Genomic DNA, 15,500 nt, shown 5'->3' with positions numbered 1-15,500 from the left:
CTGGGGAACCACCAGAGTTTGGGAGAGAGAGAAGAATGGGAGGGTGGGAACTGCCATAGCAATGTGGGAATAACACAACTGTTGTGATCAAGTGATGAGAGGGTCATGACTTCAAGGAGTCATGTAGTCCTGCTCCCTCTGGGAATCCCCTGGATAAATGAAATGTGTATTTTTAAATCAAATGCCCAAGAGTTGCTAAGTGAAGAGGAAGGTGGTCTGTGGTGCAATCCGCTGACCAGCCCTAATGAGGCATTTGATGGTCAGACTCAATCTTCCTGTCCACCCAAAGAACTGCTTTCCTGCCAGATTCCCTCTCCCTTTTTTCCCCAATTCTGCACTTTCCCCCTCCTTCTCTTAAAAATAGTCTTTCTCAGCCCTTCTTTCTCTTCTGCTGTCTTTTCCTTTAGCCTCAGGCATCCCAAGGGCCACTGATGGCATCCGTGGCTAAGAAGGGCTGCTGACCCTTAGATACAAGCATTCATCACAGCGTAAGGAACGAGTGAGAAAGAACTGCTGCGTCAGGCTTCATGCCATGAGGTTTAGGAAGTGATTGCTCTAGCTACCAGTAAACAGCACAGCCTCTATGAAACTGAGTCATGGAGCCCATCAAACCCAAACACCTGTTCATTTAATGGCACTTTTTCTAGACACACAGGAGAGAGATCAGGACAGTTACACTCACTGTCCTGTTGGGACAGGAATATCAGTGTACAAATACTGTTATGCTCTGACTTCTTCCTGTCTTTCCTACATACTGATGAGCACATACATGAATTAATCAAAGCATCTTATAAAAAGTTACAAGATTACAGAGTCTACTAAACTTAATTTTTCTTTTGTCATAGATGCATGTATATTTGTATTTCCTTTTTATTAAACATGACTGAATATTGTACCCACTATACTTGTAAGTTTCATCTTTCACATCCTCACATTGCTTCTTCTTGCCATATTTACTTTTGCTTCTCCCTGCCTTTACTGTCCCCGTTTGTCCTGCCACTTCTGCCTTCTGCTGCCTGTCCCCTTTTCTAACGTCTGTCACATTTCCGTCTTGTCTGCCACCTCCTCTTTGAAGCATCTGCCTGTTGTTTTCTCAGACCCTCACTGCATCTGAAACTACCCTACTGAATAGTCATATCATGTATTGTGAAGTTGAGAGAGTAATCATATGTAAAATAAAGGTGACTCTATGAATAATTGAAGCATTACTTTGAAATTATATAAATATTAGTTCAAACTATTACTAACCCTAGGGACTTGTTCTTTTATGTTGATTATCAAATCTCTGGCCTTTATTAAACAATAATGAAAAGTAATTTATTTCATTGAAGTTTTTGTATTATCGGAAATGTTTATTTCACTTAAGTATTACTGTCAAGATTCTCAGGAGAGACAATGTATCACACATAGTGGTTAATTATCTAACTGGTCTTGGATAAAAGATATTTGGAAAACATAAAAATAATATTTAATAATATAAGACATTTTTTTCCTACTGGTATTTCACAATATAAGGAATCTTATTGATGGACCATAGAATATTGGTCAGATAAACTGAATATTGAGATGACAATGTTCCCTTTAGTGGATACATGTAAGTTAAAGACTGTATCTACCCTAATGTCTGTGTGACAGTATTCCTAAATGACCCTTGGAACCTACTGGGCATTTCACAAAGTAAACAAAATTCCCCTTGCAAGTTCTGACAACTGCCAGGCGTTTTGGATGGTGAAGTAGGCTTCCTGGCAGAACATATGCCCCACGTGGCATGTTCCCTGTGTTCTAAGTTTGGATAGATTTCATACAAAGCATTTTTGTCAGTGGAAACCCTGACCCTATGACGGACACGGCTCTTTATGTCATATGAAGTTTCTATCCAGGAGAAAATATGCTACGTGGGTATAGCCACAGAAAACAGCAGCCTTCCCACCCATCCTACACATGTGCACTACTGCTTCATCTTCTCAAATGTTTGAGTGTCTAATAACTGGCCTACTTCCTTAAATAAAGATTTTTATCAGGCCCCATTCCCATTTAAATTTTAACTCATTAGACCTGGGATCTGGCCCATGAATCTGCATTTTTAACAAATAAAACTATTGTTAACAGAGCTGTCTTAACACAGCCTCTTTGTGAAGGGACAAGAAAAAACTATATTTCTACACTCAAACTCCCCAAGAATTTTAGAAATACCATGTGTCAAATCGTATGTGTAGCTACCTGCTGTTTCTCTTCTTTTTTGAGTTTTTGTTCATTTATTCAAGGGTGACTTGTTAAATCTCTCTTGTACTTTCTAAATATAATCGGGATCCCTGGGTGGCGCAGTGGTTTGGCGCTTGCCTTTGGCCCAGGGCGCGATCTTGGAGACCTGGGATCGAATCCCACGTCGGGCTCCCGGTGCATGGAGCCTGCTTCTCCCTCTGCCTCTCTCTCTCTCTCTGTGTATGACTATCATAAATAAATAAAAAAAAAATAAAAAAGTGTTATATTTAAAAAAAAATAAATAAATAAATAAATAAATATAATCAAACATCTGGATGGAAAAAAACTGATTCCAAAATTCTGACTGAGCCTGAAATAATTTGGTGAATATAATCCACAATTATATTTAAATATACTTATCTAAATATTTTTACATAAGATACTTGTATATGAACATTAACTGGTAATTTTAGAATGCAATTGTAGTTTTTGTTAGAAAATGTTATGACTAAGTATAATTATAATCATAAAAAACAATTTCTGTTCACTGGCCAAGTTAACACTTTATAGTTCTGAACTGTTAAGGAGCCTGGTATGGAAGTTAGCAATGGCTTACAAAAATCAAACATCCAGTAGATACTTCTAATATATAAACTATCTTTTTGAAATTACTGTTCTGAAAAACTTATATTTGCAGGGTGTAAACTCCATTACAATATGGAAAGGACATTGTACATGAAGTGAGAACTTGTTTTATGCACTATATCCCCAGCATCTAGAACAATGCCTGGTATATAACAGGTACTCAGTTAAGTAGTGGATATCTGGATAGATGGATGGATGATGGTGGATGGATGGATAAACATAAACAGATAAGCAGTTAAATAATATCCCTAAAAGCCTTTGGGTGCCAATAAAATTTTTAACCTTTTTTTTTTTTTCTACAGTTGCTAACCTATCTCTTTTGAAATCATTATGCAAATGTTTAAAGGGACAGAATAATATTTTTAGGACCTAGTGCACTTGTAAGATTTCCCACCGCACATGTGGCATCCATTGTACTTCATTCAAGTAACATGTGAATGCTTGAAGAATCCAGGACTTGCCCCAGGCATTAGCTTGAGAATTGTTCCTACTTCATGAGACCAATCATACAAGCTATATAACTGCACTAAATTGTATCTGTCACTACCAATATGGGTTTTTAGCATGGTGAACAGGTGCAAACAGAAATAAAACAATGTTAACTGATCTTACTCAGCAGAAACTACTATGGATAGCACAGTCACATTCAAAGAGTTAGCTGTCTTTCAAAAAGAAAAGTCCAGAATAAAAGTAACAAAAGACAGAAATGGTTTTATACTGAACATTCATGTTATTTGCAAATTACAAGCCTACCATGAAAACCTAAAGAAAAAATCGATGATCTGTCACCATGTGATATTTGATCATGTTACTGATTAGAGAACATAGTCCTTTTTTGAGGTGGGGCAGTGACTAAGTTGTATAAATTTATCTTCTTTACAGGATGTTTTTTAGTCAGATAAGATATTCAAAAAAATCTCTAATCTCAAGACCTTTGTAGTATGTTTTACTGATTGCAAAAATCAATCCATCTAATAACTGGAAGATTAAAATAAAATCTGTGCTCTGTTTCAGATGTAATTGCCTTACCTCTCACAAAGCTGAAACTCCTCATCTGTGGTAGATAGATAGCTCAGATTAGGCATCCATTTGACCCTAGAGCAGTAAGAGACACAGCAGGTACGCAGCATTAGAGCTCTGTCAGAATTCAGAGAGTCAGTTTGTTTGCCATAAACACAGTGCTGATTGTATTGTGGAGGTGACAAGATAAAAAGGTCCCAGAATTACAGGCCTCCTGCCCATCCCCCTGAACCTCTTGTCCATCTGTAAGAAATAAGGGTAGACAAGAATTATAACATTTTTAGCAGCAATAATTTACACAGAAAAACAAATTCAGAATAAAATGGAATGGCACACAATGAAAAGAAATGCTGTCCTTCATTCTCCCTTATTTGCCTTGCCACTGTGATCAGTTTCTATTTTTAGTTAGAAAGATCACCTATATGACTTTCAATAATATACATAGGTTTTGTTTCTTAAAGTATTAGCTGTAGACAGTATCTATTATCTCCTCACTTCAAAATAAGAGGACATTAGTGCATCTTTCAATCTATTCCTCTTTCAATCTTTCTTTGCTCTTCCACATCCTAACTTCTGTTACAGGATCATTTTTATAACATGATGTTTATATAGCATTCACATCTTACTACCTAATTATAAATGTCTTCCATATCTACAGAAAGTCACTAAAATAGTGAACAGTATTATACACTGTAGAACAGAGTAGTGATTGAAGTCATTTAGAAAGGAATATAATTCTAATCTTGCAGATTTAAACTTTGCTTTTTGAAAAACTTTACAAGCACCTCAGTCTAATGGCCCTTCTAACTTTTTTATAGAAAACTTCCTTAATGTCTATGTCAACTTTATCTGGCACCAATATCCATGTAATGCTCATTGTAATATTTTTTTCACTGTGCTGCAGTACTTCAAGAAATTTTAGCATGAGTTTGAATGGCAGATTTCAGAAAACAACTTCATTTTGATTTCACTTTAAACTGATAAGTAGCTTACAGCCCCATGATTTGAAACATTTCACATGTACTAGTATTTATGTATTTCACATATATGGACTATATATAATACACATAAAATCTCTAAAGATACGGCCTGCATGTTGACCTAAAGTAGTCTCTAAACAATATTCTCTCTAATATTCAGTGAAAAATAAGACTGACTGCATTCCTCATCTCTACTGTTTGACTCATTTTCCTGATGTTCTTCAAGACCCAGCAGCCACTTTAGCTCTTAATTTTACCAGTGGAGCAAAGCATAACGAGAATCCATTGATACTGCAGAGAAAAAGTGAGAGAAGTAGACAGATTAACTAAAAGAGAAAATAGAAGGGCTCCAGGGAAAAAGACTGGTGACAAAGGGCTATAATACAAAGCAACGATACCTGGTGCTATGACTGAAAACTCATAAAGCACTATTTTTATTTATATAAATCAAATGCAAGTAGCACTTCGCTGCTATGGTAGGGAGATGTCATATCTGTTCCCCTTCCTTTCCTGCCTTCCCTAAACAAGGATTCTCAGCAATAGGAAATAGTCATGAAGGGAATAGAGTGAAGCCAACAACTGCATATCTTCCACACCATACTCAAAGATTTTACCTATTCTCTCTCTTGCCCCAATAATAAGACTTCAGGGATTGAAAAGCAGTACCTTACTCTACGAACAACCTGGTAAGATATTGAGTCCCATTATGGAGGGGAAGCGTTTATCAAAGTCTAAATCAATACTACTTGATTGTTTTATTATTAGAATTCTTCTACTGAATATATGACAAAGAAATAAAAGTGAGTTTTCCATCCTTTTAACACATTTAACACTCTTAGAGTAGATAAGAGGCTGCATGACATTTCTGATCTTTAGTTATGAAGCTAGACATCCTCTAAGCCAGACTTCACAAGAAATATTCTTTGTTGGCCTTTGGTGCTAATGGGTATCTGCTATTTTTTGTTGCCTTGACTTCTACCTAAAAGCCTAGAGCTTTTAACTTTGCGGTTAATTTTCCACCAAGTAGAAAAACCACCTGTATATGTAGCTTGGAAACCTTGTTTGTTTTTGTTGATTAAATTACAGGCAAGGGAACAAAGATTTTTATAAAGAATATTTTATGATTCCTTTGCTATAAAGAAGGACAATCCCATCCGTATTCTTCATTAATGATATAATACTCTTCACTGCTTATCTCATGAGTGGAACACCAGAAGTATGGACTTGATCTGACTGGTGACACTTTGTACGTCTCTCATCCTGGTTCTCCAGGTGACCTTAGAACTAGTGCCTTAAGGAGAAAAATTGTGAAGATATGGTCATGGGAAGGCAGTATAGATGATTTGTCTTTATTCCAAAGTTGAGCCTTCATCTTTGATGTTTCAGAAACATGAAGAAAAGCCAAGCATTGATCACAAAGTCAGGGTTGGTGGATATATATCTGGAAAAAAACAGAGATTCAAAGAAGGGGTGGAAACAATGAAAGGAACAAGAGTTTCACAAGAGGACAGAGGTGCTTATAATTAAATACAGCTTTATCAATCTAATATATTAAGTGATCCAGCATTTTTGTGGGATGTATATTCCCATGCACCGTGCTAGCAAATACATATCATTCCAGCTTAACTTTGTATGTTTACTGATCTAGCTAAAAAATAAGCCAAGTTGGACTCAGGCTATCAGGTTACCTTTCTGGAGAATATTCATACTTTGTTACTTTGTTAACACCTTGCATAGGGATAGATTCCTGTGCACAGTTCCTCATCCTAATCTCTTTTGTGCCTCCTTCTGTGATCTCCTCTAGCCTTGCCTGTATATAACCCATCCCTTCATGTTTTAACCTTTTTTTTTTTTTTTTTTGACAAACTGAATATTTAATATGTGGCCATATTGAATAATCTTCTGAAGAACGGAGTTGAGCCAAACTTCATTTATGCATTTGAGATAGAAACATTAAAAAAGAGCAGTAGAATATGTATAGTACTCATTAAGATGGTATAATAAAACATTCATTTAAATTGCATCTAGGTCAAATCAGCAGTATAAACCATCTTTTTCATTTTTCTCCATATTCTGTAACATGCATTAGACTATATGTTTTGGGGAGTAGGAGGAGGGTATATCTTTTGATCTTTGTATATCCAGTGCTTAATATAGTTCTTGGCGTTTTTGTTGAATAAGTAAATGAATGATTTGGATAATCAAATACAAACTTACTTGAAATGTTGAAGGGACTTGAGTGATGAGGAAAATGCAGAAGAAAGTTTGCCCTATCTCTTTGTTCACTTTCATTGATTCTAAGACCAACCATAGTCTTTTCAGTAGTATCTTGGGACTCCTGCTTTTTCATTTGGAAATAAAAATCACAAGCAAGGAAGAGAAAAGAAGTCCATGAATAAGGGCATAGAGTGGTGGGAATCTAGGTTTCTGAAGATTGAAGATAAGATAAAAGCCCACTGGGTTTGGGCACCTGGGTGGCTCAGTTGGCTAAGTGTCTGACTTGATTTCAGCTCAGGGTTGTGAAATTGAGCCCCACATCAGGCTCTAGTCTGAGCATGGAGTCCACTTGGGATCCTCTCTCCTTCTCCCTCTGACTCTTCACACCCGCCCCCCCAAAAGTCACTAGGTTTGCTGACTTTATTAACCTCTCCTGTAGCTCCTAATTGTTTGGTTAAAAAAAAAAAAAAGATTAGTGTTTATCAACCCATATATAATGAAATGGTACCACCCTCCAATTCACAGAAGAATTCTAAATGGCTAGTTAATGATATAAGTTCACTGTCAGGAAAATATAGACTAAATGAAAATTTAGTTCCTCCTTTCACCTATCAGACTGGCAAAAAATTAAATTTTAACAAATGTGCAAAGAAGCAGACATTTTTAACCATTGGTAGTTAAAATTTCCAGCATTTTTAGATGGCAGTTTGACCCACCAAAATCCACCAGGATCCAAGTATATTAATAAATTTTTTGAGTCTTTGGCCATCAATTCCACTTTAACGTGCCTATCCAACAAAAATATTTTCACATATGGCTTTGTATCCAAAGCTGTAAGTATCACTAAAGTATGGTTTATAATAGCAAAAGAGAATGCAAGAGTCTAAGTGTATATTAATAAATAAATATAAAGATCCTCTATGAATAGATTGTTAAGATACAATGTTAAATGAAAAGACCATTTTATAAAACAAGTTTACAAATATTTGTGGAGTACATATGCATTTTAATGTAGGCTTCTAAAATGCCTAAGGAGGTGTAACAGAATAAATGCCAATTCTTAGTGCTGTTTTGAGAAGGTAGGGCTTTAAAAAAAGTATTTAACTTCTTTAATTCTTATATTTCTGTTAGCTTAGTTGTCCAATAAGCATATTTTGACTTTATGTAATTTTTTTAAGTTATCCAAAATGTGCTTGTGATAGATGTGGTAAATCAAAGAGAAACCAGATCCTATTCAACTTCTATTCAGTTTTTCTCCTATAGCTTACTGCCTTTCTATGGTAACTTTTTAGATCAGTAATCCTTAATTGTGCATAGCATTTTCTTTTCATTTAGTAGCAAATTAGGAATCGTTATTAAAATAAACTCAACAGGGCAGCCTGGGTGGCTCAGCGGTTTAGTGCAGCCTTCAGCCCAAGGTGTGATCCTGGAGACCTGGGATCGAGTCCCACGTCAGGCTCCCCTCATGGAGCCTGCTTCTCCCTCTGCCTGTGTCTTGCCTCTCTCTCTCTGTCTCTCTCTCTCTCTCTCTGTCTCTCATAAATAAATAAATAAATAAAATCTTTTTAAAAAATAAACTCAACAGGGGCATCTGGGTGGCACAGTCGGTTGAATATCCAACTCTTGATTTTGGCTCAGGTTGTTATCTCCAGATCATGAGATCGAGGCCCACATAAGTGCTCTGTGTTCAGAGTCTGCTTAAGACTCTCTCTGTCCTTCTCCCTCTGCCCTCCCCACTCAATGTGTGCATGTGCGCTCTCTCTCTCAAGCAAATAATCTTTAAAAAAATAAACTCAACATATCCTCTTGCAACTGGAAGCAGCGTTTTTAATGACAATTTATGATCATTTAAATGGCTTCAAATAGTCTAAAATAGGAAATCTTTTGTCTTGAAAGAAACTATTTAAACATATTGGCCTAACAGGATTTTGCATGTATTGGATTTGTTTTTTAAAATTATGCAGGGCATGCAAGTCAGTATACATGGGCTACCCATCAAGAATTCTATGCATTTTTCTCTTCTCAGTAGCCACTTCCATCCATGTGGAAGAAAAGAGTGTTAAAGTAGTCTCACTACCATGTACCTTTCTGCCAAGCAGAGCTTTAGATTTCTAGGCTTCCTTATTATTCATTCACAGTGAAAGTAACTGAACTAGGACCAAATGGTTCCAGGCTGTGATATTTGCAAGGGCTCATTGAGAGCTACCACTGAACTGTCCAGACTTTGATAAAAGTGAATGTTCTGGTCTTTTCCTTCACAGAGTTAGCACTCTAATTTGGAATGTTGTTTATTAAAGATTATTAGGTTTTCTTTTGAACTTTTCATAAGAAGCAACTAAATGGAAGGTTTTATAGTTATGGTATTTCATTTGAAAATATTTTTGAGGGGCGCCTTGGTGACTCAGTTGGTTAAGTGTCTGCCTTTAGCTCAGGTCATGACCCTGGAGTCCAGGAATCGAACCTGGCATTGGGCTCCCTGCTCAGCAGAGAGTGTGCTTCTCCCTCTGCCCTTTCCCCCTGCTTGTGCTCTCTTTCTCTCATTCTCTCTCTCTCAAATAAAATCTTTAAAAAAAAAAAATTTTGAAATGAGACTTTGCGAGGGATACGTATGTTTCTATCTAAACTCATTAACAATACTTCATGCTGATTTCCTGCTTTCTCTTATTTGATATAATTTTGCTCTTTTTTAAGACAATTTTTAGACTGAAACAGATCCTTTATATTTTTTAACCTTGCACGTATAATTAGCAATCTGCATACCAGAGAATTATATAATTATGTAGACTTAAGATTTTAGTATTAGAATTTTAAAACTTCTTCCATAATTCTGTCTTGCTAACTAAAAGTTGCAATGCCTTTCTTTCTTGTTTCATTTACATATTTTACCTCTGAGTGTCTCTGTAAAAGTGCTAAAAATCCCATACCCTTAATATCTTCATGTCTTGCCATCTCCCAGAGCATTCCAGGAGGAAAATTTTCTCAGAAGGCTATGAAAACATTTGCTCATTTCCTCATTTTATTATTTCTTCATTTTTTTCCTTTTCATACTTTAATGATGGAAATGGTTATGGAAAATGTAAAACCCACCCGTGTGTGTTTATTTAGCTTTATAGAAATCTGCTGCTATCCAAGTAGATGTTATTTATACCTCTGTCACTGTCCTTTGTAATTCCCTACAAGAAAGGATCCTTCCTGAGTTGGATCCTTCACAGTTTGCTTACATTAGAATTCTGATTCATTATATTCTTAAGATTTCTAATGCCATATAATATCTGAAGTGAGGAGTGCTTTTAATATATGAATTCTGCTGATCTGAAATAATAAAATCTTCTAACTACAAATCCTACCTACTTTAACCTAAAAATCTTCTCTTTATGGTCATATATCACTATATGATTTTCTGGTATGTTTCAGAAGCAGTTTTCCCTAGATTTAAGTTCTATAGCTTCTAGCTAAAGAAAATTTCCAGCAAATACAAAATAAAGAAGAGTGAACACATAGAACCTGATAGTTTGTTTTGATGTACATGTAGTTTTGGTAATAAAAGTGTTTTATATTGGTTTTCCTTTCCATTGTAAACTAGATTTATTTGGTAGTGATGTGTTTTCTTGTTTATGTCCAAAGGGCAGCCATTCTACAAAAGTGGAAGCTGTGGTCAGAACTCTGATGAGAATCCAACTTAGAGACCCAGGGGCTAAAGCACTCGTCTTCTCAACGGTATAATCAACATTTTCATTCTGAGTCTTACCTCAGACTGGCTTTCTGTCAGCTCATATCTGAGAACTCATGTTTAATGTTTGTTCTAATATAGTTGAGATTTAGAATTACTGTTAGATTTTCCATGTTCTTTTTTTTTCTATTTCCATAGGATAAAATTATTTTTAGAGAAATTTGGTGATGCTTTACAAAGGCAATTTCTATAGCTACATTTCCTGTTAATGTTTTATGGGCATTTTCTAATGTTAATTTGTTAAAAATTAGAATCTGTAACCTTGAAAGTCTCATTCCACAAATTAAATTGGTTATTTGAGAAAAAGAAAAAGTAATCTATTGAATAAAATATGAAGTAAAAGTTGTAGTTTTTATTTTTAAAAGATAGGCAACTTTATCCATTAAGCATTCCATTATTTATGTTTATCTTAATTCAGTTCCCAAAAACACCTATGTCTTTTACCCTAAATTTAACCAGCATTTGACTTAGAACAAACAAAAACCACTGCCATTTTGGTAGTGTAAAATAATATTGGTAGAACCACATTTGAAAGTTTGTTTTTATGTTAATTCTGAAGTACAAAAGTAATTTAGATTTAGTTCCTTTTCAATTCCTTTTTATGTGAAAACTATACAAAAATTTGTTTTCTTATTTTTTTACGTGTTCTAGTGGCAAGATGTATTAGATATTATTTCAAAAGCCCTCACTGACAACAACATGGAATTTGCTCAAATCAGTCGTGTTAAGACATTTCAGGTACGTCAAGAAGATTTTTACTTTTTTTGAGGGGAGATTTAGTTGTAAATTAAAACTGCTGTTAATAGCTTACTTGCATTTATTGTCTTGTGTAAAGATTTGAGTTATTGATTCATTATAAAACTAACATTCAAAAGCAAAGTAGAGAAACTAATTATTTTCTATCTATTTATTTATACCCATAGCAAGGTCATTTTTTTTTTAAGATCTTCTGACTTGAGGTCGTTTGCTTCAATAGAGGAAAAGATGATCTGTGATACACCTGTTCAATGGACAGGGCCCTCATGCCAGGATTAGGTTCTCAAGACACTACACCAGGAAAAAACCCTATGTGGTCAAATTGCTTACGCTACGCTCAGCACGACGACTGGCGCACACCCTGAGACAAAAAAACACAAAAGAAGACCAAGTAAAAATGTAACAGATTTATGTCTCTGATCTCATCCTCACTCTGGCACACACTTTCTTTTTCTCTCTCATGTAGTTTAATTGGCATACATCAGGTACATGTATCTTGTGTTTCCACTGTATCATAAAGAATAAGAGAGTTTATGTGACCCTTGTCCTCACGAAGGTCAGACAAGTTTACATTTTCTGAAATCGGTAATTTATATTTAATTGTCTTAATTATTACATTTCACAGTGACCTGAATACTATTAGGCTTCTTAATATGAGCTATAATATACTGCTCTAAGTGATCCAGCTAAAATCTAAATATACCTTTCTTTTTTTAGGAGAACCTTTCAGCATTTAAACATGATCCCCAAATCAATATCTTGCTGCTGCCCCTGCACACAGGTTCTAATGGATTAACTATCATTGAAGCAACTCATGTTCTCTTGGTGGAGCCCATCTTAAACCCTGCCCATGAGCTTCAGGCCATTGGGAGGGTGCACCGGATTGGACAAACAAAGTAAGGACTAAAGTTAGCATCAGTTACATTTGCTTCCAGTTTCTAAGATATAAATCAGTGTTTAAACTCTTAATTTATGTTCATATAACCTATTCATTTTTAATGACTTATTTATTAAATGTTCAAGTATATGACCAAAAGACATTTTGAGATTTCCAACCCTCTCTCCTCCAAACAGCAAATCCCTGAATTCTCCCATATTTGTGTCTCCCTTCTTGGAAAAATTACGCTGTTCACTTCACCAAAACAGTTTCTTAAACTAAGCTGCAGAGTTGAAAGCATCCATCATGACTTTGAGGAGAAGTGATTTTTGATTGTTTAAAGTAGCCTGTTTTTAAAAGAAGGCATATCCCATTCGTGACTCCTTTTTAAATTCTTTCCCTTAGGAAAAGATAGTCCCTTAGGGCTACTCTAAGAGATAACTAGATTTAGTTGAGGCCCAACCTAATAGTGAGTATTGTGTAATATCTACTACTTTCATTCAAATGTCAGAATAGACAGTTACCCTTCATAAGGCTTCTTAGATGTATTACCTCCTAGATGGTAGATGCCTTGAATGTTTAAAAAAAATCTGTACTGAGTATTCATTAAATATTGACTGAGTGGCAACTATATGTCACTCATTATACTAGATATTGAAGACTCAAATTGAGTAAGACATAGTCTGCTCCCCCAAAGAGGTTGCTATGTAGTATAGGAAGCCCAAGAGCTGACCTATTGCAGCAAAGTGTGCAAAAATGTAATAGAAGTACTGTGGTAACAGAAGGGAGTCATTAGTTGTGCTTAGAGTCATGGAAGGCTTCATTAGGTTGAGTCTTGAAGGAACAATTACTTCAAAGCTAGGCTAGAAAGGGGTGCTCACACAGCCAAAGAGAGTTGCATGTGCAGGAACACAGAGGAGATAAACACCAGGAGATCCCTAGGGACCCAAAAGAGTTGAGAATTGCTTAGGAATAGAGTATGTGGAGAGGAGTAACAGGAGATGCCATCTTGTATGACCTACTGTTAAAAGCTGGATTGTTCTGTAAGCAATAGCCAGGAGAACAAATGAGGACTTTTAGTTTTCAGCATGAAAGAGACATGTTCATCAAACAAACCCATAGTAAAATATGACAAAGTAACATAACTGTAATAACAGCACACTTGTTCTAAGTACTGTCCAGTGTCATTTAAAATGCAGTTATGTCTTATTTGGTTGGGGTTTTTTGGGTTTGTTTTTTTTCTTATATTTTTAAACATTGCCGCCTTGTCTTATCATTGTTTTCCAAAGCATGGACTGGATTCAGCTCAGATGAAAGGCCATTCAGCACTACCTGACAATCCTACTATGCTTCCCTAGTAGATAGATTTTTTTTCCATTTTCTGAAGAGATGATCTTAAAAGTCTTCTATAACTTCCTGCTCCCCACTGATGACAGTCTTGCCTCATATGTAGAACACAGATAAAGTCAGATTTGAAGCATCTCATCTTTCCATCACCAACTTGAGTAATATACCTGCATCAGTACCCACATACTTCATTCAGTAAATTTTTATTGAGCACCTTCTGTGTGCCAGGCTCTGTTCTAGTTATTTGAGATGCCCTCATGGAAATTATGATAGTTGGTAGAGAGACAGATGGTGAACAATAACATAAGTAAAATATATGCTATGTTAGGAGTTGGAAAAGTAGAGTAGGGAAGGAGGATAAAGAGTGCATTTGGGGGCAGCCGGGTGGCTCAGCGGTTTAGCGCCGGCTTCAGCCCAGGGTGTGATCCTGGAGACCTAGGATCGAATCTAACATTGGGCTTCCTGCTTGGAGCCTGTTTCTCCCTCTGCCTGTGTCTCTGCCTCTCTATCTTTCTGTGTCTCTAATGAATAAATAAATAAAATCTTTAAAAATAAAGAGTGCATTTGACTGGGGACTCCTGAGCGGTCCCATTGGTTAAATGTCCACCTCTTGATCTTATCTCAGGTCTTGGTCTCAGCGTTGTGAGTTCAAGCCCCAAGTTGGCCTAAAATGGAGCCCAGTTAAAAAAAAAAAAAAAAAAAAATTTGACTAAGCAGGATGGCATGCAGGTTTTTGTTTTTTTTTTTTTTAAAGAGAAGGAGGAGCAAGGGGCAGGGAGGAACAGAGGAAGAGAGAGAATCTTAAGCAGGCTCCATGGAGCCTGACATGGGGTTATAGGGCTCAGTCTCTCAACCCTGACATCATGACCTGAGCCGAAATCAAGAGTCAGATGCTTAACCCACAAAGCCACCTGGCATGCAAGATTTGTATGGGGAAGAATATTCAAGCAGATAGCACACTTAGTGCAAAGACCCTGTCAAGACTGCCTGGTATGTTTGAGGAATAGTAAGGAGCCAGAGTTACCGAAGCAGAATAAGTAGAGGAGAGTAGTAGGAGATAAAGTCAGAGAGCTGGTAGGGGAGGGGATTTTATAGGGCCTATGAGGTCACTATGAGGACCTTGATTTCACTGTGTATAAGATAGGGAACCAACGGCAGGCTTTGAGCAGAGGAGTGACAAGTTCTAACTTGTTTTGAGATAATCTTTCTGAGTGCTGTATGTTCAGGGCCAGGGGAAAGGGGAACATATGGGGAGTAGAAGAAGAGAGAACAGTTAGGAGGCTGTTGTGTAATCCTAGTAAGAGTTAAAGGTGACCTGAACCATGGGAGCAGCAGTGGATATGATGTGAAGTGGTCAGGTTCTGGACATATTTTGAGAACCAGTAGTTATGTGTGGACAGAGTAGACATGGGATGTGAGCAAGTCAAGGTCAATGCCATGGTTTTTGACCTAGAAAACTAGTAGGATGAAGTAGGTTTCAGATGAGCCAGGAAGGACTACAGGGTAGAGCAGGTTTGGTAAGGAAAGAAGAGAAGTCTATTTTAAATAGAAATTTGAGATGTTTGTTTGATATTTATTAGAATAATGGAGATACGTATTCTGTAATTGGATGTACAAGTCCTGAGTTCAGGAGAAGTCTGTGCTAGAGATATATTTGAAAGTCAACAGCATATAATGGTATTTTTAAGTCACGGGGCTGAGTGAGATTACCAAGGGAATGTGTATA

At 36.4% G+C, this 15,500-nt stretch overlaps 1 protein-coding gene across 2 annotated transcripts in view; it reads left to right on the top strand.

Annotated features, from left to right (window-relative positions):
* SHPRH (SNF2 histone linker PHD RING helicase) overlaps positions 1 to 15,500 on the top strand; it is a 92,517-nt gene that overhangs the window by 68,839 nt on the left and 8,178 nt on the right. For both annotated transcript variants that reach the window (XM_041744076.1, XM_041744077.1), the window contains exons 26-28: positions 10,689 to 10,781; positions 11,446 to 11,532; positions 12,268 to 12,446. In XM_041744076.1, coding sequence (XP_041600010.1) covers positions 10,689 to 10,781; positions 11,446 to 11,532; positions 12,268 to 12,446 — 359 coding nt within the window. The remainder of the gene's footprint in view (positions 1 to 10,688; positions 10,782 to 11,445; positions 11,533 to 12,267; positions 12,447 to 15,500) is intronic.

The sequence above is a fragment of the Vulpes lagopus genome, chromosome 2, assembly GCF_018345385.1.
Source record: "Vulpes lagopus strain Blue_001 chromosome 2, ASM1834538v1, whole genome shotgun sequence".
NCBI classification, from domain to species: Eukaryota; Metazoa; Chordata; class Mammalia; order Carnivora; family Canidae; genus Vulpes; species Vulpes lagopus.
This window is presented reverse-complemented; position numbering and strand designations above follow the sequence as displayed.